This window comes from Ceratocystis lukuohia (genome assembly GCF_044167205.1).
Source record: "Ceratocystis lukuohia strain C4212 chromosome Unknown Supercontig5_pilon, whole genome shotgun sequence".
NCBI lineage: Eukaryota > Fungi > Ascomycota > Sordariomycetes > Microascales > Ceratocystidaceae > Ceratocystis > Ceratocystis lukuohia.
In genome coordinates this window covers 1339421-1364812 of record NW_027263524.1, presented here as the reverse complement: position 1 = coordinate 1364812, position 25392 = coordinate 1339421, and the positions used below count along the sequence as shown (strand labels likewise).

The window sequence follows — 25392 nt, the reverse complement described above, 5'->3', positions numbered from 1 at the left end:
AGAAGGAAGAAGAAAGAGAGAAGTCTCATGTTAACAGCACGACGGGAAAACAAAGAAAGAGAAAATTGGAAAGAGAAAATAAATAGTAAGATATCAAAATCCGGAATTCCAGGCTTGGTCAAATCAGAATTCAAGCCCTTTAGAAGAGGCTGAGACGAGTGCTAAATTGGGTAGTTGTAGTGAATTGTAGTGTAGAGGCAAGATGGAACGAGATCATGGATGAGGGGCTTCGCTGGGCTTTTATGGCCAAAGAGACACGTATAAAAATATACAAAGCCGACAAAAACATCGAGAAAATTGTCACGAAAGCTTCCTATCCTAGGCATCTGTTTCTTGTCCTGCATCTTCGGTTTGAACTTGGGCTTGGCTCATCTACTTAATATATCAAATCAATAGGATTGGCCAGTCTCTGCCATCTCATCTCAGGCAGCACATTTCGGCTAGGGTTATCCAGATGTCGGAGCCTTTTCCGGGAGCTTTTATCATGGGTCTTCTTCTATACTCGTATTCCGGATTGTCCACACACCAAAGTCTGGCTGAATGCAGGTTGTTCATCCCTTGGAGATAGGAAGAACTTTGCACAGCTGCCTGTTTTATGAGCTCTGCAGGCTGCAGGGAATTGCCAATTCAATCCCTGTTACTATGGTGAAGAAAGGCTGCCTGCTCTTCATACAAGCTTGTCCTTTATTTAGCCTTTCTTTGTCAGATGTCTAAAAGTGGAGAACTCAGGCGCATAGAAAGAGCTAGAGGAGCTTTCCCTAGAGCTTGAGTGGCTGACTTTGCGGCTGAACTGTGGGATGTTTGGTTAGTTTGTGGCGTTCTTTTTTTCTGGTCTTCTCTATGACATGTGACGTCTTCATCTCGTCTTCATCTTCTGGTCATCAACACACATTAAAAAAAAACCTTGGAATCTCACTTTCTGTTTGTTCATTGTTTGTCCCCTCACAATCCTCTAGTTCAATCAAAAATTTATTTGTTCTATAGGAAAAACCACTCGACATCTCATTTCACGTTCTCCACCTTCAACTACACCCCTAAGTTGGTGCTGTTGCAATGTTTTGGGACATTTTCACTACCGCCTCCACTGGCCACGAGCCTATGAGTACTCTCCTCTGGTCTTACTATATCCATAACTCGCCTTACTCGCCTTTGAATCTCTCTTCTCTTCGCCAGCCCACTCCTAATGATGCTGGCGCTTCCACGCCACCAGACACCTTCACATTTGCTGATGCCTTTGAAGATCTGTTGGCTGTTTCTGCCTCACAGCCCATGATGCCAACTCAGAGTAGAATTGAGATGCGCTCTCTGATGCGTCAAGTCTTCCCCACGACCGGCGAGCCACCAGCCTTTTGGCTACAGCGCATGGATTCTGCTGGCCTGTTGGCGCCTAATGCACGGCACTTTTTTACGCCGGACCAGTCCCATCCTTTCTTTACCCACTCCGACGGCACCGACGGATGGAAACCTAGCAGCGGTGGTTTGCTTGATAATGCCGATTTATTTCGAAAGGAATTCGAGCGTGCCACACGTGACCTGGCTACTTCTGAGGATGATGTGAAAAAGGCCGGTCAGGCTCTCGAGGAGCTGGCCGGTCTCTGGACCTCCGCCTTTGAGACTGGAGCCAAGTCCTTTGGCACATTTGTTGACATGGTGCGCCATGGCGCTGCTGCTATAAGCTCCGATCTGGATGTGCTGGCTAAAAACAAGGACACGCTGCAGGTGACACACACATCCAATGATGACAGAAAGCAGGCGGACCAGAGCAAGTACAAGACGATCGAGTCTAAAGATGAATATATCGACTGGATGGACATGCTCCATACCAAGACTACCACCAAAACTCTTGATGAAAATGGCAACACTGTGAGTAGTCAATCTAGCTGGAGCATGACAAACAATTATGACAAAGAGAAGTACAAGCATCTTAAGGATAGCAAGGGCAACAACACGTCTAGTGGCGAGCCCTAGTATTGATGGTAATTTTGCGACTACGCAGTGGTCTAAAAATTTGCGTCCGCTTGAGATTGTTTATCCTTTTCCCTTCTGCTGCTGTCTTGATATATGGTTTTTTGTTCTCTCTACCCTGTCGCCATCTGCCCTTTTCTGTCCTCACTTCCCTCTATGGGACCTACTTATCTTGTGTATAATTATTCTGTGTATGTAGCATGACTTGTATAAAAACGAAAGTGAAACCAATATAACTCCCACACAAATAAATCCATGAAATCATGGGCTCATTAGAGTAACATCAAGAGTAAAAAGACGAAAAATCCTCCCCCCTCCATAGTTTATACTATATGATTGCCTGCTATTATTCTATACTGCTGGCTTCAGACATCATGGTTGTGCCGTCCTGGTCATCTTTTGCTGTCACAGTATTATCACTTGCCTCTTCTTCGTCATACTCTTCAGCCTTGACTGAAGTTGACATGGTAGAGGTCATACCACTAGTATCGTGAATACTCGACTTTTCTGCTCCAGATAGCATCGACTGGTTCTGCTTCGGTTTGAGAGAGTTGACGATTTTGCCTAGAGTTACATGTAGCTTGTATAGAGAGTTCTTGCTTGATGCATCCGAGAGCAGGTTAGATTCTACTGCTTCTGAGACTTCTTCAAAAAGCTCACGGAGCTTATCTTCGTCAGCAAGCGGTGAAATGTACAACTTGCCGAGAAGTGGAGCTAGGGTTTTCCTCTCGTCTTCTGCAAAAATGAAAAAAAAAAGGCATGTTAGTTCGATAGAGACATAGTTGTTTGGTTATGATTGTAGCTATGAAAAGGCTACTATCAAAGAGCTACTGCCGCAGTGTATAACTTACTACTCATGTTGGAGTTAAGCCGCTCTAAAATATCAAAGGCAAGCTCTAGATGCACATTTCCGGGTACGTGCTTCTTCTCCCCTTCGCCCTGATTTTGTGGGTTAAAGCACTTTCTCGGGTCCGTCCAGTCAACAAAGCACGAGCCGATGGTATTAATGCTCACCATTTCGTCGCCAACATCGGCGTCTCCGTCATCTTCATATGCATCTCTGATGTTGTACAGCGAATGGAGTGCATCTAGCGCGATGGTGCGAAGTAGTTCCTGGTTCTCGGGTCTCGAGAAGCAGAAGACAGGTAAGAAGTAGTTTAGTGCCTGGCGAACACTCTGGTTGTCGGCACTAGAGGGGTCAAAGTAGGCGATCACGAGTGTTTTAAGAAGTTCTGAAGCTACATCAGGGTCTGTAACAACCTGTCCCAGAAGGAGCTTGGATACTGCTAACACAGCGGTGGCCTGGACGTCGGGTGCACGTGATCCAAGTCTCAGTGCCCGTACATAGACCTTGAGCAGTGTAGGGTTAGACGTCAAGAGCTGTGCCCCATGGACATTGAGAATATCCGTTAGGATCTGGAGAGCCGTGATTTGTAGAGCGGCATGACCCTTGCTGAAGAAATGGACAAATAGCGTTAGGTTTTCCTCTGCAAGTGCCTTATCGAGAAGGGCACAGAGACCAAGACACACTAGACCACGTTCACGAACAGGGGCTTCGTGGCTTCGCACAGCAGGCACAACGAGATTGTTGAGCATGGCTACGAGATGGTCGTTCTTTTGCAGGCTACCTCTGACGTTGGTTAGCATGCATTGCACAATGTGCAGACATTTCATGTTGATGACAATCTCCTTGATAGCCTTAGCCTCTGCTTCTTCCTCTGTAATTGAATCATCATTATTGCCGTGACTCCCGTCTTTACTAGTGGCTGTGTGACTTCGGCTACTGACTGCGGAATGTGCGGAATGGAAGCTCTCGTCGGCATCTTCTTGCTGTGGCTCATCATCTTCGGCAATGGTGTCATGAACATCGGCCACAGCCTCTAGAACAACACTGCAAAATTCACGCTCTCCAGCTGCATCAGGAGCGCAAATATCACGGAGAACTTCGACAATGAGCTTTGTGATATCATCGGGAACAGCCGGGTTTGAGAGGACTTGACGAAGAAGCGCAAACATCTTTCTCCGGCCGACTTCGTCCGAGTAGTCAAGGGTTAAGGCGATTCGAAGAAGCTGTTCAACAATAAATTCCTGTTCAATAGTGTCTTCCTCCTCATCCTCGTTGCTGTTTTCACCAACGCGTTTAATGGCTTCAAGAAGAGCATTGACGTATCTCTCCAAGAAAAAGGCAAGCCGAGTCACCTCAGGCATCTTTTCTTCAACTAGATACTCGTACTTAGGGTTGCTCCGGCAGAAATCGTTGAATGTGCGTGCCATAAACACACTCTCAGCAGAAAGTGTCTCCCAAAACGTGTCGTCGAAAACCATGGCCTCACGGTAGTCTGGCCTACCCTCCCAAAAGCCCTTCATGGCTTCCATAGCTACACCGTTCTCCTCGCCTGAGTTTATGATGTCAATGCGTTCGAGTAGTTCTTGCAGACCCTCTATGCTTGGGACGAGTGTAGGAGGAGGTGCCTCGGGGTCTTCAGGCTGTTCTTGGTGGGCTGAAGCGCAGTCCTCGATCCAACGTTCGCGGAAGAGCTTGCCAGCGGCTTTACGAACATTCTCATCTCTATCGCGTAGGCCCCAGCGAAGAAGCTTTTCTCGCATGCTGAGAGAAAGGTGACGGAAGTCGCCGAGTGCCGGTAGAAGTCGAGAGTAGACAGCTCGCCGAGTAAGAGCATCTTGGTCACGTGCTCTTTCTAGCAAATACGGAAGAGTAGTGGGCAGAATGGGTAGGTTGACGAGTAAAGCCCTTCGCACCTCAGGGCTGGGATCATTTTGAAGGAGATCTAGCAGCTTGCCAAGGAGACCGGCGCTAAGATCCTGTTCTTCATCATCATCGGAGTTGCCAGCTGCCTCACCGTTGCCAGCTAGACGGGTTAGGCCTAGAACGGCTTGTGATCTGACCATAGATTCCTTGTCGCGGATGCGCTTTAAAAGCACGTAGCGCAATTTTTGGAACAGCTCATCGTCAATGGCATCGAGAGAGTTGACAACCTGGGACACAAGCTGGGTAGACCGAAAGCGGACATACTTGTCTTTGGCCACAGTATGGGGCATAATGCTCTCAAGAAGCTTTGTCGTGAGTCTTGTAGCGGGGGTTTCTGGCATGACGCTAGCATCTTCCTCAACCTCATCTAGAGCAATCTCATTGTCCTTTTCACTAGCATGGCGCAGAAACAGGCCAATGAAGCGTATCGACTTTTCGCCTACACTCTCTGACTTTCGGACAGGCAGCACACGAAGCACACAGCGGATAAACTCGGTATTGAATGTCTCCTCATCGAATTCGTGTACAGAGCCTTTCTTGATTTCAATAGGCTCGTAGCAGCAAGCCTCGTGGATTTTGCGCAAGCTGATGACAAATTTGCGGTGGGAAGCCGTGGTTCGCTGGGCATCTCGGAATATTGCGCAAATCTGTGGTCTCAGATCGTTTTCAGGAGTATCTTCGGGGATATCAACGTGGATTTGGGTATGGGAAGACCGAGAGCTGGTCGTCTTGGCACGACTTGTGCCTTTGGCTGGTGGCATGATGATAGCGAGGGGTCAAATTGTAGTGCAATAGCAGAAAAAAAGCTTGCCCAAGTCCTAGAAAGCCAAGAATGGGAAAAAAGAATGTGGCCAGGCCAAAGCGGTATTGTAGAATAAAGAGCTGGCCTATATCTGTGATATTTATGGAGTAGGCAAGACTTGAAAAATCTTGCTAAAGGTTATCGCCATAAAGAAAAAAAATGAGAAAGAAACGAAGCTTGACTGTGTTCTTTGAGGGTTGCTCTGCATGATTGCGCCCCTCCTTGAATGTTGTGGTTTTGTGTTTACATTGTTCCTCTTTGAGCCTAGCATCCTGTGGACAGCTGTCAGCAGCTGTCCGTGCTGTCGGTAGAGCCATGGGTAATCCGATAAGAGATCCTGCTCTATCGCCCAAAAAAAAACTTTCGGCTTGACTTATTTGCAGCTTGACAATCGCCTATTTTTTTTTGGTGAGAATAAAACGAACGAGTCCTAGAACAAACCTGCCATTGACGATACCTGTTTTTCCGGACCTTTCTCCCACATCTCAACCGCTTCAATTCTTCACCCCAATATGGTTGGTGCTAAATCAACCGGTGTCAAACGCCAGCATCGCGAAGATGACGAATTTGCTATCGAAGATGCTCCCTTAGTTGATGCTGCTGCGTCTGCCACTGCCGGCAAGCAACCTAAAAGCAAACGTCAGCGTCTGGGGGACTCGAGCTCCCTTTTTGTCCGCTCACTGCCACCCGACGCTACTAGCGAGTCCTTGACGGAATTCTTTTCTCAACATTTTCCTGTCAAGCACGCCGTCGTTGTTAGCGACCCCGCGACCAAGGCCTCTCGTGGCTACGGCTTTGTCACTTTTGCCGATGCCGAAGATACCAAGGAGGCCCAAAACAAACTGAACAATGTCGTTTGGAACAAGCGCAAGCTGCGTCTTGAGATTGCCGAAGCCAGAAAGCGCAAGCCTGGGACTGAAAGCGAGATTTCTGAGAGCAAGGCTAAGCGCTTGGCCGAGCAGGAGGAGGCTCGCAGACCGCCTAAGCTGATTATCCGCAACCTACCATGGAGCGTCAAGAAGCCTGAACACTTGGCCAAGTTGTTTTCTGGCTTTGGCAAGGTCAAATTTGCCGATGTGCCTAACGATAAGGGCAAGCTGTCTGGCTTTGGCTTTATTACGATGCGTGGCCGCAAGAATGCTGAAAAGGCCCTTGCTGCTATCAATGGCAAAGAGATCGACGGTCGTACCATTGCCGTTGATTGGGCTGTCGATAAGGATACGTACCAGAAGCAGCAACAGGTTGAGGCAACTCAACGCAAGGAAGCAAAGGCCAAGGCTAAAGAAGCTAAGAAGAACGAGAGCGGCAACAAAGAATCAAATGACGCTAAAGACGACGAGGACGAACTTGCCGGGATGACTGAGGCCGAGCGCGATATTGCAATGTTCTTCAAAAACACTGAGCTAGAGTCTGAAAAAGAAGAAGACAGCAGCGACGACTCTGATGACGATTCCGATTCTAGCACCGACAAGGATGACGACACTTCCGAAAAAGCCGAAGACGAAGACGAGTGGGAGGATGATATTAGCGAAGAGCAAGAGAAGCCCCAGAAGAGAATCACTGATAACTCCTCCACTGTCTTTGTCCGTAACCTGCCCTTTAGTGCCACTGATGATACCCTGAAGACCTTCTTTGGCAAATTTGGTGCCGTGCGTTATGCCCGTGTTGTCATGGACAAGACTACCGACCGCCCTGCTGGCACTGGCTTTGTCTGCTTCTTTAACGTTCCCGATAGCATAACGTGTGTCAAGGGTGCCCCTCGTATCACAGCCGCCCCTGCCCATCTGTCCAAGAAGGTTCGCAAGTCTATTCTTACCGACGAGTCTGTTGATATCGACGGCAAGTACACTATGGACGGCCGGATTTTACAGGTGACGCAGGCTGTCAGCAAAGATGAGGCTACTCGCATGACTAATGAAGGCGCTCAATCCCGGCGTGAAAAGGACAAGCGTCGTTTGTTCTTGCTAAATGAAGGTGCACTTGACCAACGTTCTTCACTCTACCGTGCTCTTACCCCATCTGAGATTAAAATGCGCGAGGCTAGCGCTAGTCAACGCAAGAAGCTGGTGCAAGCCAACCCCATGCTCCATATTTCACTGACACGTTTGGCTGTTCGCAATCTACCTAAAAGCATGGGCACTAAAGAGCTCAAGCAGCTGGCACGTGAAGCTGTAGTTGGATTTGCAACCGATGTCAAGGAAGGCCGCCGTGAGCCGTTATCCAAGGAGGAAAAGTCACGTGGTGTGTCTGAATCACGCGAGGCAGAGCAATCGCGCAAGGCCCGCGGCAAGGGAATTGTGAAGCAGGCCAAGATTGAATTTGAAAGTATCGAGGGCTCTAAGATGCCCGAGAAGGATGGCGCGCGTAGCCGTGGCTATGGCTTCATTGAGTATAGCTCTCACCGCTGGGCATTGATGGGTCTTCGTTATCTCAATGGCTTCCAAGTTGACGATACTGAGGGTCGCAAGAAGCGATTGATTGTGGAATTTGCCATTGAGAATGCGCAAGTTGTAGCACGGAGAGCCCAACAAGGGCGTAACAAGCCGCCACAAACGGCCGAAGCTCCAACGACCGAGAAGAAGCCCTTTGGCCGCCATGATGGCAAGTCTAACTTCAAGGCTAGTGACAAAGATGGCCGTAGAGACAACAAATTTAATCGCCGGAAAAGCGACCAGACGCCTCGCAAGCAAGACGATACTAGCAACAAGCAGCGCAACCAAGTGATCGCCAGGAAAATGGTTATGCGGAAGAAGAAAAAGGCTATGCGCGGTTAAAGTCGCGGTAGAGAACGCGGTGGTGTGGTTTGGGGCGCGGATGAGCGAAGGGGGAGGGTATTGTTTCTGGGAACATGCTTTGGGCTACCAACTACTTATTTGCTGGCGTTTTTAAGGGTCTGAAAAAAGAGAGAAGTACTACATACAGCGGCCTTTTGCCTTGATATACACTTATATACTTGCATAATATCGTTTACCATTACTATATTAGCAGTCTATGACATGATCAAAATGAACCACTTCGTAAAGCTATGTAAATATCAGAGATCTTATCCCAACTTACTCGGGCTTTGACTTTTTTTGCTCGAGTAAATCAGGCCAGTAAGGATTACATTAAGTATTAGATGAGCCCCTGCCCATCCTGCACAATACAGAAACTTGGGAGAAAACACAGTCCAGATGAACAAATGGGTGCGCATGACGACACACGCTGCCATCACAGACATTGCACTGACAGCAGTGAAGAAGGTTAGGATCTGTACATGGGTCTTGAATATGTTAGGAGATCCCTTTCCCCTCCCTTGGGCAAGTAACACGGCACAAGCACTTGCCCAAAATATTGGGCCGCCTAGGTTGGAAGCAAAAGTCAGGACTCCCACTGCAGCAATATTAAACTCAGTAACACCGTTGTAGCCTGAGGATAGATCAATAGATGATATGGCGTTGGTACCCCCGAAAGCGAAGAATGATGCGTATTGTAGCATCATGGTGGTGAGAGATATCTCGAAGGTGCCGAGATTACTCATTCGTAGTAACTCAAATATAACACTCATGAATAGAAATAATGGAATATTTGTGACGCGACTTTGGATGATTAAGAAGAAAGTAAGCATATGATGGAGAGCCACTGTATCTGGTTAGTAAGTAAAAAAGGCAGCAGCAAAAGAAAAAAGGGCAAACATACAACAGGGCCCAAACGGAGTAGAGTAGCTTTGGCGCCGGTATACGATGTATGTGATAGCACCAGCGATAAGGATAAATAATGTCCTTGCTACTTGGGGGAGTGCTGCAGTATCCAGTACAGTCGCGATATACTCATCCCACCATAACAAGACAAGCTCAGGCGAGTCAGTGGTAGTGATAGCCAACTTAAAGGACAACGCCCCTAGTGTAATGACGGAAGCAAACTCGCTAGCAAGATCAATTTGCTTGTCCTGGAGCTTCCATCCAAAACCAATTACGCGGGTGGAAAGTTGAAAGCCTGTAAAAGAGATACTTGCTAAGACAGTGAGCCAAAGAAGCACAGGGAATGGTTTGAGGAACGACGTCACAATATCTGGACCTCCAGCAAACTTTTGGCCTGTTTGATTCCAGCCCCGGAGAAGGCGAAGCATTGATAGGATCGAAACGAGCCAAATGATAGTAAAACGAGAAGAAGTCCTAGGCATGTTAGTAACGGCCGTATATGGGGCGAAATGGCCTTGAATTATAAAACAGACTTACAGAGACATTTGAAGTTGATTTCTGCCTAGGTATGCCAGCCATAGAGAGGTGGTCCAGTACCAGAAGTGTTGTTCTTCTTCGACAAAGCTGCTACCAAACATCATAGCGCCGTACAGGAATGATGTGCCGAAAAGTAAAGCTACTGGCAATCCCTTCGTGCTTCTGAATATATCAATTCCTGATATCACGACTGCAGCAAGACCGACAGCCAGCCCGCAAAAAATATAGTCCATTTTAAAATTACTTGCCATATTGCTCATGAGATCTTGGGCATCGCGAAGCCACTAGAGAAGTAGTCAGTATATGCAAAAAAAGAAGAGCATGGTTCATTGTATTTGGGCTGGGCTTACCTCAATTGTTTCTGTGATCCATTTCTGATCTAGCCTATTCTTCCCATCAAATTCCTTTGCCTGTGATGATATCCTCTGCCAACGGCAAGCAAGAAGTTCAATACCAGAGGTCGTATCGGAACAGCGATTTTCGATTGGATATTTCAGCAAAGAATCGCCAAAAGCGGCAGTAATGACAGTGAGAATCTGGCCTGCATTTCGAATCAAAACTTGCGCCTGGTCGGTTTCTACATGCGGGTCAGCGCATTGGACTTACGCCATGTGCGCTTTCTTGTTACAAAACTTGACGTACCTTTTTCCCAGAGTGATAAGAAATAAGGGATCGTGACACCCAATGAGTTCTTGGGCACTGGGAAGCCTAGCAACGCGGCCAAAGTGGGAACAAGATCGGACTGCTCAACATAATCATAAAACCGAAAGTTGGCTCTGGGTGGCAATGGCGCTTCAGTCGCTTTGAGGGCAATATTTCTAAACTTGGGAGAAATAAAGACAAGCGCTGGGGATGTTTCCCCGGCTGAGGAAGCGCCATGATTCCCAGCTTCATTCATGCCATGATCACCACAAACGACAAAAAGTGTTGACGAGAGGTGAGCCTGAGTCTCGATGGCGGTATAAATGGCTTTAACTATTGCATCCATCTCAGCTTGTTTAGGAATCATATTCGCACTAGAGAGTCGGAAGATCGGAGCATTAGATAACTTTTTTGTTTGTTTGTGAGACAAGCATGCACTCACCTATTAGGGCCTGATTTGTGGCCAATATGATCAAGACCCAAATAGTGCAAAATCATTGAGTTCCAGTCGTCATTCTGAAGTTCTCCGGGGATGTGCCTAGTGACGTTATTATCAACGATAGTATAATCCTGCGGGTTTGTGTTAGTAGCGCGTCTACCGTTGGTCTGCTGAAGGCACGTACAGCTACGAAGAAGCTAGTCGTTCCATCTTCGCGATCAAAAGTATCTGGAAACAATTTCATCCATGTATCATCCCCGAACATGATCATTTTCCCTGTGTTTTTTGCCTTCATCTGCAACAGCCAATTGTCTTGGCTAGTTAATGCGGATGACTTGTCGCCTTCGAGGACGTTCAGTATGACGTCTAGGAATGACGGAATAGACCCTGTTGTGAGAGCCTTCAGACGTGGCATAGTAACGGTGGGAGACCGAGCATTTGCAGTGAAAGGGACGGCAGCGCCATTGCGAATAAGCCTAAAGAAGACTGTCAGAACGGTCTACGACATAGGTACTATACAACACTTACTCATGTGTGAATTCAAATCCACTTCCATGGGCGTACACGAAATCGCTAATAAAGCTGTTAGTATAGCTGCCGAAGCTACGAGAAGAGCCACGCTCACCTCCGCAAAGCATCAACTACCATGAACACCAATCGGTCAAACTGTGGTTCTGGCGGAGGCCCATATTCAAGTTCATCGTAGAGGGCTAGACCGGACAAAAGCGGCTTGTATGGGAAAAAACCCAGCCCAAAAAGCGCCAGTGAGGCAAGGACCAGAAAATTGGCCAAAACCAGCAGCAGCTTTTGCATAATGACTGAAACCTGTAGCGTAGACTGTGATTGTGATTTTTTGTGCAAGGCTGTTCATCTAGATTGGTGATGATGACGCTGATGATGTGGTTGTTGTGCTGCTTGGGTTGGGGTTAGGTAGTAAATAAAACCACAAAACGCTAAAAGGGGTAAGAAATGAGTATACACAGAAAAAGCCACGATGAGAAATCTGATTGGGGGGAGGGCTAGATGAAGCCTTGAGGGAGGAAGGTTTGGAAGAGGGCGGCGTATAAATTTGTATAAATACAAAAAAAATCATTTAGTAGTTACGCAGGTTATTTCCTTGATAGATTGGCATTATTATGAACTACATACGAAAAGACACGTCCAACCTAGCCTACTACGTCCTCCGTAAAAAATGGGGCCGACCTCTGGCGGCCGGAATCCATGGGTGGGTCTTTAGGAAAGCCGTGTTGATGTCACGTGATTGTAATGAAAGCCTACGCCTGGAGAAGTAATAATGCTGCTGTGATAGATTGAGCGCTAATGCTCGATACGATGAGCATTCTTGGTGTTCATGATAGGCATACCATACATCAAATCAAGTCTTTGGGCGAATCGACAACATGAAAAGGGGGACTTAGATTGTGAGTGGGCTTCCAAACTCGAGACCACAAGTAAAATGGGTGTATCATTTTTTCCAACAAAAAGAGAAGAAAGCAGAAGAAAACATCTTCTAGTAAAACTAAAAGCTAACGTCGTTATAGCAAAAAAAAGATTAGACTGCTGACGCCATTCCCACATGAAGCACGACTGTAGTTTTGAGAATGGACAGCAGCCTCGCTTCAAAGAATTGCAAAGAGAAAAGTACCGGAAAGGAAAATGCGCGAAGAAACCATGATTAAATAACAAGAATCCACGGAAAGACTCATCTCTTGCCACGAGTGCGGTCCTTGAAGGACCTGAAGACTATGCTGGACTTCTTGGACTTGCCCTTTTTGAGTATCCCCTTGTTGCCGGCGGAAATCGAAGACTTGCTCTTGGCCTTGCCATCAACATCCATGTCTAGGAAAACAGTTAGTATTCATCGTGTATGATGAAATGGGTGTGCCTCATTAGCATGTGAAGAAGGTCCTTACTGTCGCTAGTCTTCTTGATCTCAGTCTCCTGATCTTCAGCAGCGTCATCTAGTCAAAAAGTTAGTATCTAATATACCATCTGCGGAACGACAGCATCATCCTACCCATTTTCACATCAGCGACGGGCTTGGGGGCCTTGGCCAGCTCGAGCAGCTTGGCCGACAGCCGTTGAGTGCGGGCATCCTCAACAGGGCCGAAAACCTGGCTCTTGAGCTTTCGGTTGTTGATCTTGAGGGCGTTTGATCGGGAGCTTCTGGCCATTTTAGCGGAGAGATTGTGGTTATATTTGGGGTAATGAACAGGAAAAAAGAGAGACGGGAACAACTCCGGATGTTGAGATGCGAAAAAAAAAATCCGTTACCATGGCTAGGGATTGGCGAAGGATGTGGGGCTTTGCGACCGATAAGCCTTGTTAGTAGATTACGCCACAGAGCAGGCATGGCATTGCCAAACGCCACACTATTATATCAGGGAAGGATGATGCACTTTAGCGCGATTGGTTAGATTTCTAGTCGCATAGAGAATCTGCCGCCTGTCACCGCTTTCAAGTACTTTCTTAATTCGGTGACATCAATCTTCCAAGGGCCTCGCTTTTGCACTCTAATAACGAACTATGAACCCGTCTTTGGGCACCTCGCTGCTTTTTTATCCTGTTTCCAAACTTTTTGTTGTGTTTACCTAACCTAAAGCTTAAGATACTTGAGCCCGATTCGCCGTCATCGGCTTTCCCAGCGCTTTGTTCCTACTCTTCTACTGCTCATCGCGACAGCTCATCGCAAACACGCCCTAGAAGCTTCACATCACGTCGTTCTACGAAACTGTGCCAAATCCCCGTCCTCATGCCCTTCCCGTCCTCTCTCCTACGCTGATCCATTGCTATACTACTCTATTGCTCTGGGCTGCTATACATCAAGGCAACTAGAAGTTTGGGTTCCACCCCGGCCCGCATCCAGAAACAAAGCTTTGCTTGCTTGTCCAGGCTACGACTCTGTGAATCGAGTTCTTGGTTTGCAAGCCCAACTTCATCCGACGACATCCCCCCCCCCACGTGAAGGGTTGGCCTTCAGCCTTTGGCGACCGCTCCTTTTTTACTAGCACTCGACGCGCCCCGCTGCCGCTTTATGGTAGTACCGTTTGCCCAGTTTATATTGTTGCTGTTGCTGCTACATGCGCTAGTGCCTTGCGGTCCTATTTCACCTTCAGGCCTGAAAAATTTGCTGTACCGCAGCCAATCTTTGCTGGCTTAAGTGTGACACCAGGAGTAAGAGATTTACCCAACGACTGGCTTGGCGGCTTTGAAACAAACGCCCGTTGCAAACAACCATTCACGGGCCGCAAGAAAGACTGGCTTCTTTGGCTCTTGTCCACAATGTCGCATATCGAGGGAGATGATGTAACAAGACTCCTCCGAGCAGTGAATAGTAATTCACTAAGAGTAAAACAGCTGTCGGTGATTCTGAGCTCACTTGGCCTTAGCAAGCATGGCGTCAAGGCTGAACAGCAGAAGCGGCTCACACAACGTTAGTACTTTGTTTTTTCTTTCTCTATCTAGGCTCCATGCAGTCAGTCTGGAAAGATGCTGGGGAAATACCGCACCTTGTATCTATATCCTCGTTTCTAACAGCCTCTTTTATCAGTCATCCGAGATCTGGTTACCCACGAAAACGTTGCGGTCTTTTACCAAATCATGACCGATGTCTGGGCAATGCTAAATAGACCGTCTCCGATCCCTCCGCCAGCCTCTAACTCATCCGAGTTGTTAAATAGCCATGATCAAAACGTAGAACATCTCCCACCATCGATCCATCGACGAGAACGGACTTCTGATGAGGACCGGATATCTCATAAGTCAAACTGGATTTCAGGTATGCTTTGATGTACAACCATAAACTAAGTTGATGCAATACTGACATAATGTAGACTTAAGTTTCAAGCCTAGTCCATTCTACAAGCCCCTGGTACAAATAAGCTCTATTGAAAAATGTCTTCCTGGTAAGAAATGAAGATGCCCCTTGTTATACCGGATATGGCAAGTCTTTGTGTCTGTCGATCTAGTTATGTCTCCTTCATACATTATGCTAAAAAAGGGCTTCTCATAGGCTCCAACTCTCATGGAAATAAGATCAACATCCTTCTTTCACCTACTGATCAACCTAGGCTCAATGATATGGCTAATGATGACCGGCTACGGATCTTTATTCTCTGCGCTGATAACTTCGCCCCCAATAGCGATATTGCGTTTCCGAACCAGTGTCATATCCGTGTCAATAACCATGATTTACGGCTAAATCTACGGGGAGTTAAGAAACGACCCGGATCGACGCGCCCAGCCGATATCACTCAGTATCTACGCATACGGCCGAACCATGTCAATAAGATACAGTTTACCTACGATGAGCCCGTCAAGGTACGTCAGGTTTGATGGGAGCGTAGCAAGTCACACACATGTATATATATATATACACTGCTAACACCCAATCACAGACGTTTTACCTTTGTTTGTACCTCTGCAGAATTTCCCCTATTCCGGAATTAGTCGATCTAGTCACGAATGGGTCCAAAATCACGAAAGAGTCCGTCATTCGAGAGCGTATGTCGTCCATAGTTGTGCTTTCTGCGTTGATGTCTGACGTATTACATTAACTAATCTACGGTGCCAATAGTGACCAAGACTCTTGATGACCCTGATATTGAGGCTACCTCTCAGATACTTTCATTAAAGTGTCCACTTTCCTACTCTCGCCTTCAACTGCCTTGCCGCGGAATTTCTTGTCGTCACAACCAGTGCTTTGACGTCAACTCATATTTGCTTCTCCAGCAACAAGCCCCAACCTGGCAATGCCCTATCTGCAACAATTACACGCCTTTTTCTGAGCTAGCCATCGACCAATATGTGCAAGAGATCTTGGAAACAACGGCGTCTTCCCTTGAACAGGTGAACATTGAGCCAACAGGTGAATGGAGAGTGCCTACTCTCAAACTTGACAACACACCGATCGAAGCGGCAAACAATGATGCTGATTTGATCTGCGAAGGGACTGCTCCGCCTGACCATAGTGGGCCCAGCTCAGAGACTGGGGCGCCCTTGCAACCAGCACCGTTTAATATGACTAGCCGCGAGAGTACCAATGGTGGAGCTGGCACTAAGCGCAAGGTTCTCATTGACCTGACCTGTTCCGATGACGAAGATGAAGATGAAAGCGAAAACGAGCCCCGGGTCAAGAGACAAGCTACCATTCCGTTGCCCGCCCCCAGCGTAATCAGTAGCGAAATGGCCCCAGGCACGGATACGGTTCCAAGCACGGGCTTGTTAAACTTTGGGACCAACATGTCGGCAAACGGCGTTGATCATACTCCTGATCAATTCCATTCATGGTATGCATCACAGCCGCAATACACGCCCCAATCCGATGATTACGAATACTAAGTGGCCGATTCGACGGATGTATGTGTTGTTCTATTTCCCAGCCTTTTCCATTCTGCCATCTCTTCACAACCAACCAACTTAGGAGTATTCTGTTGCCTGCTCCTTCACAAAGTACCTCTTGCTTTATTTTCCTGGACCATTTTTTGCCCTCTTGTTTTTGCTCTGGTGTTTTCTTTGTTTCTACTTCGTCATAGCTATGGAGTATATTGGATTGTGTTGTCTTCTTCTTGCTACAGAATGCCTTGTATACATTTTTTACATGGGTTTGTTTTCCGGACTTTTTTTTTCATATTCCTATTGAATGTACTCGTCATATTTGTTCTCTTATCTGTCAGTCTGATCTCGTTGGACTTGGTAACCTACGCTGCTCTTGTTCTCAGGCTTTAGGATCTGTAGATCTGTAATATATATAACGTAAGTGCATAGGAAGTCGCAAAGTATAGGAAGTCGGAAGGAAATCGGCACCCTCTGGACAGGATTCTATATAAAATTAAAAAAACACATAAATCAATTGAAATTAACTACTATTCTGTTCTCCAGACATTTCAACAGCAATTTGACATGTTCTTGAGTTATGGCCACCTGTACCACATCTTCCACATCGCCTTTCCCTCGCTGCTGCCGAGCTTCCTGAACCCCGAACCCTCGATAATTCCGCCCTCACCTGTGCATCAACATCTTCCTGGTTAATATTATCCTTCCCCTCACCTACAGTCATCCTCCCTCCATGTTGTAATCGGGTTGTTCTTGATGGCCTTGAGCGACTGGTAGAACACCAAAGATATTCGTAGAAGAGTCTCTGTTTGCTTTTTCTGTAAAAACAGGTCAGCAGATTCTTGAAATTTTCCAGGTAGCAGGCAAATACGTAGGTAGATTCTGTAAAAACAGCAGGTAGACAAGCAAAAACGTATGTTGATTCTGTAAAAAAAGGTCAGCAGATTCTTGAAATTTTCCCAGAAGGCAGGCAAATACGTAAGTCGATTCTGTAAATGTAGCAGGCAACCCAGGTGAATACGTATGTAGGTTACTATTTAGTAGGTAACTATGTTGCCTATTTCAAGTACTTGCCTGTTATGCTGAGCATGTCACACCCTGAGGTGTTATACGATTGGATAGTGTAGGCAAAGGAAGAGGGAAATAGTGCTTCTGGGGGGGAAACTGCCTAAATTTTATATTGACAACACAAGTTGCACTTTCCCAGCTTGGTTCCATTTGACTACACTCCATTCAGCTCTTTTTAACCTACACAAACTTCGCTGCCTGTCTTTCCCCCTCTTTTCTCTCCTTGCACCATTTTCCCTCAGACTCTCTCTTTTTCTCTTTTTGCATATGCTTTCAGTGTTATATTTCGATTTCTTCTCGCCCCCCCCCCCCTTGTCTTGTCGATGAGTGAGCTGAGCTGTCATCAAGCTCGCTTTTTAGCTGCTACAAAAACATTCCAGCAGTATTCCCTCAGAATTTTGCCTGTAATTGGCAGCCAGCTTGATCATTTGGGCTTAGTTCATCATCCTGTAAGCCCATTAGCTCATGTATGGCTTATTTCTTTTGACAGAAAGTATCCCCTCTTCTCTTCTCTCTCAATCTAACAACCAAATCCATAGCTCTCAAAGCTTCCTCAAGCTACTAGTACCAACCTGCCGCCTCCTAGTGATAAAACCCGACCAAACTCCCTTTCTTCGTCGTCTTGCTTAGGGGAGGTTTTACTTTTCGCCATGACCAAGGCTAGCTCTACCTCTACAGAGGCATGCGAGCTTGAGCTCGTTTCTAAAGTCGAGTTTCTAAAGTCGAGTTTGCTATTTTGAATGTAGCTACTGATGAAGAAAAGCTGCAACCGCTATTGACAAAATATCTCACGGCCTTTATTCTGAAGGCTACAAGTGAAAACGCGTCCGTTCGTGTTTGTGTGATTCAATCCGTCTATAAACTACAGACGTTTATTAAACCCCCAACGTAAGCTACTGCTATCCAGTCTCCCAAACTGAACATCACTCAATGCTAACAACAATATAGGATCGTTCTACTGGTAGCTTCCCTCTTGGATCAGCTCGTGAAAGCTGAAAGTGCAGTTTTGAAGCAGCTAGACGTTCTCTTTATCCGCCACAGCTTGCCTCGCCTGCTACCAGAACAACGTCATGATCTTTTTCCAACCCTTCTTGTATCAATGGCCTGAGAGAAAGACATCAAGTTTGCCTCTATAATGTTCAACTTTCTTCTCAGAATCTTGCCTGACATCAAGCTTCCCTCTCAGGACACTGTCGAGGATAAGGCCCTCAGGAAGGAGATCGGCATACAAGAGTCTGACGCCCAAGTTATTTCCAGATGGCTTGGCCTAGTCTTGCTGCTCAGAATGCCTGCAGGGGATAAGGTGTCTCAAGAGAAAGTTGAGGCTTTTAACGCCATGCGGGCGGCGGACCTAGAATTCCTACAGCCATGGAGCCTGGAGATGGAACTCCCATATCGCCAGATCTCATTGACAAAGACACGCGTGATGTCACTCCTATCAAGCGGCATCTTTACCGACCAGGAGAAGTTTATGCCAGCTCTCTACGCCTCCTCTAGCCCCGACTCCAATGTTTCTAGCCCTGGAACCAATATTATCAAGAAGCTCAACGTTAACCTGGAAGATGAACAGATTGCACACAGGCTCTGATACTGACACTACCCTACAGCCTTTTGCCTACGAGATAATTGGAATCTTGAGCAAGGCTAGCCGTTTTACCTTCCAGCAAAAGCTTTCTCTCGCTCAATGGCTGTTCCAGTCTCTGTCAGAAGAGACGACTCCAGAGACAGTCGTTGATATTGAAGGCGCATTATCTATACTGAGCACCTGATTTAGGCCAGACGAAAAGACTTCTTATGAGGAACATGAGTCTTTTATCATTCCAGACTGACCTCAAGACTCGTGGGACTGTGAGAAAGTACCTTTCACTTCCAGAGAATAATGTGGCAACCTGCACCTTACTTTACTGCGCTCTGATTGGTGCCTTTCATGGTGTGTCTGAGACTGTTGTGGAGGAATGTCTCAGCTATGCTGTTCATATTTCTTCGATGAGCCCATCAGATGCCATCTCCACTGTTCTCGAGCGTTTAGAGCCCACTGCATTCTAGCCTCTTCTACATTCGCTATAGAAGGAAGTACGATCTCTCACTGCCTAGGCCTATAGCATTATGCTAGCACATCCTACTACTTCTGAATCAGACTTTTCGTCTGAAGTTGTGTACCTCTTATCTGTCTTCTTTCTTGAAGCTAACAGAACAGCCTCTGGGCCTGTGCAATATCTTCTCACCCTTGAAGGTAGCTTGGTCACTTATAGTCACTTGCTTTCTTGGCTAGTCTTGTATGGCTGACAAACCCCTGACCCTATTCTGTACACTCCAGCATCTCTGTTGCTCAAAGACACAGGTTCTAAGGGCACTCAGGCGTCATTGAATGTGATCTTTGATGGTTTGCTAACCCTCTGGACGGCTAGGCTTTGCATCCCCCCTATCACTGGGGAGAGCAATGTCAAAGAGATCATCAAACTGCTCTTGACTCATGCTAAGAAGGGTAATGAAAAGGCAATTGCTTGTCTAGGGCGCCTTGCTATGACCCTTGATTATACCGATACCGAGGCTATCGATGCCAATAACTTCATGCCTATGATTTTGGAGGAACTCTTCAAGCTGCATGAATTGAAAGGTATTGAAGTCCATTTCACTATTGGAGAGGTTATTGTTGCTCTTACTGCTGGATGGGATGCTGATTCTGTGAAGCTTCTAGTTAACCTTGATTCGTTTTCCATTGCCTACATGACGCCAAAGCGTCCTCATCTCTTGAGTATGGTTTTGGACAGATTAATTCAGAATACCAAGGACACCAAGCACTCCCTCCTCAAGGCCTCTAGTGTTTAGCTGTTCAGCTTTGTGCAATACTGCTCTCATGTGACGGAGGTTCATCAGCGTCTACGTGAGGCCCAAGCCTCCTTCATGAGGCTACTCAGTGCTCGTGATGATATGGTACAAGAGACTGCTTCACGTGGTCTAACTTTGGTATATGAGAAGGGCGATGAGGCACTCCAGACGCAGCTAGTCGAAGACCTCGTTTCAGCATTCACTGGAAATCAGACTCGGATGAACCTGGACCAAGATACAGAGCTTTTTGATGCCGGAGCTCTCCCAACTGGAGACAGTCAGTCGGTGACATCATACAAAGACATTGTGAATTTAGCTTCCGAAGTTGGTGACCAGACGCTGATCTACAAATTCATGTCTCTTGCTTCAAATGCTGCTACATGGTCCACCCGCTCAGCTTTTGGCCATTTCGGTCTCAGCAACATCCTTTCTAATACTGAAGTTGATCCGAAGCTCTATCCTAAGCTTTACCGCTACCGGTTCGATCCAAACCCGAATGTCCAACGCTCTATGAACGACATTTGGAAGGCCATGGTGAAGGAGCCTACCGCAATACTCAACCAGCACTTTGATCTCATCATGGAGGACCTACCCAAGAACATTGTAGGCAAGGAATGGCGGGTTCGGGAAGCCAGCTGTTCGGCCATCTCAGACTTGATTCAAGGCCGCAAGTACTCGCAATACGAGAGATATTATTCTACTCTCTGGGTTGTGTCCCTCAAGGTCATTGATGACGTCAAGGGAAGTGTTCGAAAGGCCGCCCTCGATCTTTCCATGGTGCTATCCAAGACCTTGGTTCACACGCTAGAAAGCTCCTCGGAAAACACGTCCACCAAAGCTATGATGGGGCAGGCTCTAGAGTTTTTGCTTTCTGACAAGCTGTCTGGAAAGACGACGCGCTAGCTGTGGCTCACCAGAAAAAGATTGCGCTACGTGAAGCCAAACACAACAATGCCGAGTACAAAAGCCACGCCTTTGCCATGCTATGGAAGTTTGCCAATATCCGTACTGATCTTGATCTACTTGACGAAATTGCAGCCATCAAGACTCCGTCCCTGGATGACCTTACTTCCCAACATGAGGACAAGGTCGGTCTTGATTCAACTGACTGGGAAGCCAATGCAATCCGCACAGACCTAGCCGCCAATGCACTCTCTGCCCTTGCACATGGATACAGCATCAACAAGCTCTGAGGATCCATTCGCCATAGTCTCCACTATCGTCACACACACAATACCATACCTCACTGAGCCTAGTCTAGCATTTTGTATTGTATTGTATTATTTTACGTCTACCTACCAATTATTTCGCAATAATACGACGGCAGATTCCATACAGGAGCCACTGGCTGATGTCATCTTCTAGTGACTCCTGGGCAGTCTGCAATTGCAGATTTGCTTGTATTTTGAGCGACTCCTATGACTTTTGAGGGTCCGGCGCTTGGGCCAGGATGGCTCTCTGTCCAGCATAGCCCTAGGGCATGCCTGCGGGGTTTCAGGTGTTTTTGGTCTGCGACGACCGCGTGTAATCTAGTCTAAAAGGCCGCCGGCTTTCAGCACGGGGGATAGGCCCCAGCGGAGTACAGCGGTTTTGTCCTTCCGTATGCATGGCTGTTGCCGCATCGTTTTTAATATTTTTCCCGTTATGCTGGTGGCTGGTAGCAGAGCTCCCTCCACACCTTCTCATGGAGCCCTCCTGGACATCTCCTTCCTGTCCTGCAAACATCTCTCCTCTCTTCCCCTTCCATTCTCCCTCAACTTCGCCCTCTTCGTCCCCTTCTTCGTTGTTGCCCTTGCTGTCTCGGAGTTGGTTGTGTCATCCTAGGCTGCCCTTGTTGTGTTCGCTCCCCTATAGTCTGCGGTGGCAGTGACCTGCCTCTCCGCGTTTCTTGAGGGGGGGTTGCCTCTGTGGTGTCCAGACAGCTCAGCTCGGGCTCGGGTTGTTGTTTCTCTTTAAAGAGCTTCAGGTTGCGGTGAAGCACGTTGGCGACAAAGCATGTCGCTTTCGTGTTTTTAAGGAGCTTGTCCGCGAACCTTTGGCTCCATGGTCTGGGTAGTGCCTTGCAGGTCCACCAGTGTCCTCGTTCCTTGGCTTGGTTGCAAGCCCTGCATCCAAGTGGGCAGTTGTGTCCCCATCGCCAGTTCTAGCCGCGAGGATATGGCCCAGCTCTATTCTAGTCAGCCCTTTGTAGCGGGAGTTGCGGAAGGGGGGTTCAGTCGGGACGCTGGTTCCAGGCGGACGGTATCCTTTTTGTTCTTTCCACCACCCTTCGTAGTCGAGACGTAACTGGTCTCTTCTCCATCTCCGTGCTCCTGCGAGGCTGAAGCGGTGTTCTGTTACCAGTCCCTGGCATCCTAACTTGGCCTGCGTATCGGCTGGCTCATTGCCTCTGATGCCCATGTGTCCTGGGACCCATAGCACTCGGGCGAGCCTTCCGGGTGTCTTGTCTGCCCAGGCTTTTAGGATTTGTCTTGTCTCGTCTACCACTTCCTGAGATGTGCTGTTTTTGGTGGCTGCATTGCGGAGTTGGTCCACAACTCCTCTGTTGTCTAGACACAGCCAGATTTCTCCAGCTCCTTCGCGAGCTGTTGCTCGCTTAGTTGCCTCGAGAGCGCCAACTGCCTCCGCATCTGCCACTTCCATCCACTTTCCTAGAGCTATATAGTTTACTTCTTAGGTAGCTCCGTCTTCGATGATAGCCCATCCTGCGCCTGTGTTGCCACTTGCATCTTTCGATCCATCGGAGTATGCGACGAGCGTTCCTGGCAGGGTATTCTCTACCTCTGCCTGGTGACGCTTCGTTTCCTCCTCTTCGCTAAGTCACGTTCGGGGCGACATGTCTGGTCCTTCTAAGAGTGGCCTCAAACTAGTGTGTTTCTCCATTTGCGCTGGGAGAAGTTCGCGTAGCCTCGCCACCACTGGGTTGAAATTTGGCCCTCTCAGAATGTGCCTATCATCTAGTGTGTGCCACCGTATGGCTTCCCTCCTCTTTTCATCCTCCAGGAGGATTTCGAAAGGAGGAATGCCTGTGGCATGGTGTAAGCATTCCCTTGGTGTCGTACAGTACATGGGGAGAGCTGCTCAGAGGCACTTCCTCAGCGAGATGTTCAGCTTCTCTGCTGCCTCTTTCGTTGTCTCTAGCCCAGACCAGGCGCTCGCTGCAAAGAGCGCTTTGCTCACGGCGCAGGCCCGTACCGCTGTGAGCATGCTCTTTGTGTCTGCTCCTTTGTAGCAGCCGGCTAGATACCTCAAGCCATTTGCCAACCGGCTGACACTCGCAATGGCCTGTGCGATGTGCTTGTTGAAGAGAAGACTGGAGTCCAGGTGTAGTCCAAGCCATCTCATTGATTCTTTTGCCGGGGTCGGTTTGTACGTGCCTAGGCCTTCCACAGTCACAGATGGGCTTTCTGCAATCCTCCTTCTGCCCTTGATGTGTAGAAGTGTTGACTTTCCCTGGTCTATGTCTAAACTGTTGAGCATGGTCCACTCTACCACTTCCTTCATGATGACTTCGATTGAGCTGCTCTTTTCTGCCAAGTATCGTCCACTGACCACTAAGGCCCCATCGTCTGCATATCCCAGTAGCAGGGGGATGTGTTTGTAGAGAGGTGCCATGAAGAGCATATATAGCACTGGGGAGATTGGGGAGCCCTGCGGGAGAGAGCCTCCCACGAGAGTTGTAGTTGTGTCTTCGGCGTGGATGCTCGCCTCTCTTCCCTCCATGAAGCTTCTCACCCATCTGCACAATTTTGTCGTCCAAAGGCACTCCAACATCCTGCGTTCCATTCTCTCTGGGTCTACCGCATCAAAAGCTCCTTTGATGTCGAAAGTGAAGATTGAGGTCACCTTCTTCCATTCCTGTGCTTCCTCTATCTTACCACAGAGGTCAATAAGCAGGTCCGTTACCGCCCTTTTCAGCACTGCACAGATGTAATTTCTAGGGATGATTTCCCTATCAATCGCTTCCTCTGCCAACCTTCTTGCTATTGTTCTTTCCAGGCCCTTCCCCAGGGTGGGGAGGAGCGAGATTAGGCGGTACGAGTGTGGTGCCAGTCTTGGGCGACCTGGCTTTGGGATCACCACGAGGTTGGCTTTCTTAAAGGTGGCTGGGTGGTGTCTGGTTTCAAGGCACTGGTTGTATAATCCCGTTATAACTTTACCAAGTGGCTTCCAAGCCCTCTTCCACACCTCATTGGAGATACTGTCTGCCCCAGGGGCGGTGTTAGTTGGCCTCCATATGGACGTCTTAACCTCTTCCTGGGATAGGGGTGGCCATTCCCAGGCCCCCACGTTGGGTTCCTGGTGCTGCCATTGTTCCCCTGTGTGGGGCTTCGTGTGCGTCTCAAGGAGCAAGGCCACAGATTCCGCTGTGCACGTGGTTCTGGTTCTATCGGGTTTCTGCAGTAGTGGGATTCGTCTGTCTGTCTTCTCATTGGCCCACTTGATGGCTTGGTAGACGTCCCTTGCTTGCGTTAACCCTGCCACAATCTTGCTCATGAGGCTTCTTTTTGCCTGGACGACGACCTTCCACATTACTTTCTATTCTTTCACATATGTAGCTTTCAGTCTTATGTCATCCATGTTCCTGTGGTGGTTGCTTCTAGCTTCTCTCATCTTGCCGTTTTGCTATCGGCATTTTTCGTCCCACCATGGTTTGAGGCTGATATTTGAGGGCGTCTTCAGTGTCGATGTTTCCAGTGCCCTCTCCAATACTACAACCACCTTCCTGGCGAGCTCTTCCGTCACGTCTGGTCCTTTTCTCTTGTCCGCCAATATTCAGTCCAGCTCTACAGCTTCTCTTTCGCAGGAAAGTACAAAGCGGTCTCGATCCATTTTGCTCAACCTCCATCTTGTTTCCAGTCTCTTGCGTGCTGCCCTTGCCTCCACTTCCACTTCCAGGATTTCATGGTCACTTGTACTTCCTGGGACGAGTCCCATACTCATTTCCAGTCCAACCACTGCCCTCTGCAGCATAACCACCAGGTCTATCACTCTTCCAGCTCTCTGAGTTGGTTCACTCTTCTGGTTAAGCACTACTAGGTTGTTCTTAGTCAGCCAGTTTTCCAATACTCTCCCTTGAGGGGTTTTCTTTTTCATTGGCGTCCCAAGTGCTGTGGTGGGCGTTCAAGTCTCCTAGCGCTATCCAGTTGTGTTCCTTCTCAATGAGCTGAAGTTCTCGCAGTGCTTCACTAATCCGAAAGCTCTGCTCTGGCGCGTTGTTGGCTCCTAAAAGTTGAAGAATGCCCTTTGTTGTCTTGATACATATTAGACATAGGTCTGGGTGTGCTTGGTGTGTCTCCAGTACCTCTATATCCCTTCGTATATA

The 25392-nt window shown here is 47.8% G+C and overlaps 10 protein-coding genes across 10 annotated transcripts; 5 read left to right on the top strand and 5 right to left on the bottom strand.

Moving 5' to 3' along the window:
* Window positions 1–1053: 1053 nt before the first annotated feature.
* On the top strand, window positions 1054–1968 carry HOO65_050339 (uncharacterized protein; the record flags this gene model as incomplete). Its single annotated transcript, XM_071000853.1, has 1 exon — window positions 1054–1968. One exon carries the CDS (start codon window positions 1054–1056, stop codon window positions 1966–1968), a length of 915 nt encoding a protein of 304 aa, XP_070858398.1.
* Window positions 1969–2311: 343 nt separating this feature from the next.
* Window positions 2312–5496, bottom strand: HOO65_050338 (Condensin complex subunit 3; the record flags this gene model as incomplete). The annotated part of the gene is made up of 2 exons (XM_071003155.1): window positions 2312–2700; window positions 2817–5496. The coding sequence occupies 2 exons, from the start codon at window positions 5494–5496 to the stop codon at window positions 2312–2314; spliced, it is 3069 nt and encodes a 1022-aa protein (XP_070858397.1).
* A 553-nt stretch (window positions 5497–6049) lies between these two features.
* Window positions 6050–8311, top strand: HOO65_050337 (RNA recognition domain-containing protein; the record flags this gene model as incomplete). The annotated part of the gene is made up of 1 exon (XM_071000852.1): window positions 6050–8311. The coding sequence occupies one exon, from the start codon at window positions 6050–6052 to the stop codon at window positions 8309–8311; it is 2262 nt and encodes a 753-aa protein (XP_070858396.1).
* Window positions 8312–8526: 215 nt separating this feature from the next.
* HOO65_050336 (GPI ethanolamine phosphate transferase 2) lies at window positions 8527–11648 on the bottom strand (the record flags this gene model as incomplete). The annotated part of the gene is made up of 10 exons (XM_071003157.1): window positions 8527–8560; window positions 8741–9158; window positions 9216–9691; window positions 9755–10038; window positions 10105–10331; window positions 10397–10770; window positions 10839–10966; window positions 11020–11311; window positions 11364–11408; window positions 11461–11648. The coding sequence occupies 10 exons, from the start codon at window positions 11646–11648 to the stop codon at window positions 8527–8529; spliced, it is 2466 nt and encodes an 821-aa protein (XP_070858395.1).
* Window positions 11649–12537: 889 nt separating this feature from the next.
* HOO65_050335 (uncharacterized protein) lies at window positions 12538–13009 on the bottom strand (the record flags this gene model as incomplete). The annotated part of the gene is made up of 3 exons (XM_071003554.1): window positions 12538–12674; window positions 12749–12796; window positions 12853–13009. 3 exons carry the CDS (start codon window positions 13007–13009, stop codon window positions 12538–12540), a joined length of 342 nt encoding a protein of 113 aa, XP_070858394.1.
* A 1720-nt stretch (window positions 13010–14729) lies between these two features.
* Window positions 14730–16175, top strand: HOO65_050334 (E3 SUMO-protein ligase pli1; the record flags this gene model as incomplete). The annotated part of the gene is made up of 4 exons (XM_071003366.1): window positions 14730–14740; window positions 14906–15155; window positions 15233–15338; window positions 15412–16175. The coding sequence occupies 4 exons, from the start codon at window positions 14730–14732 to the stop codon at window positions 16173–16175; spliced, it is 1131 nt and encodes a 376-aa protein (XP_070858393.1).
* A 2197-nt stretch (window positions 16176–18372) lies between these two features.
* Window positions 18373–18825, top strand: HOO65_050333 (Proteasome component ECM29; the record flags this gene model as incomplete). The annotated part of the gene is made up of 1 exon (XM_071000851.1): window positions 18373–18825. The coding sequence occupies one exon, from the start codon at window positions 18373–18375 to the stop codon at window positions 18823–18825; it is 453 nt and encodes a 150-aa protein (XP_070858392.1).
* Window positions 18826–19760: 935 nt separating this feature from the next.
* On the top strand, window positions 19761–21259 carry HOO65_050332 (Proteasome component ECM29; the record flags this gene model as incomplete). The annotated part of the gene is made up of 3 exons (XM_071003349.1): window positions 19761–19992; window positions 20134–20861; window positions 20984–21259. 3 exons carry the CDS (start codon window positions 19761–19763, stop codon window positions 21257–21259), a joined length of 1236 nt encoding a protein of 411 aa, XP_070858391.1.
* A 769-nt stretch (window positions 21260–22028) lies between these two features.
* HOO65_050331 (putative double-stranded RNA/RNA-DNA hybrid binding protein) lies at window positions 22029–22709 on the bottom strand (the record flags this gene model as incomplete). Its single annotated transcript, XM_071000850.1, has 1 exon — window positions 22029–22709. The coding sequence occupies one exon, from the start codon at window positions 22707–22709 to the stop codon at window positions 22029–22031; it is 681 nt and encodes a 226-aa protein (XP_070858390.1).
* A 438-nt stretch (window positions 22710–23147) lies between these two features.
* On the bottom strand, window positions 23148–24599 carry HOO65_050330 (RNA-directed DNA polymerase from mobile element jockey; the record flags this gene model as incomplete). The annotated part of the gene is made up of 1 exon (XM_071000849.1): window positions 23148–24599. One exon carries the CDS (start codon window positions 24597–24599, stop codon window positions 23148–23150), a length of 1452 nt encoding a protein of 483 aa, XP_070858389.1.
* Between the last annotated feature and the right edge of the window lie 793 nt (window positions 24600–25392).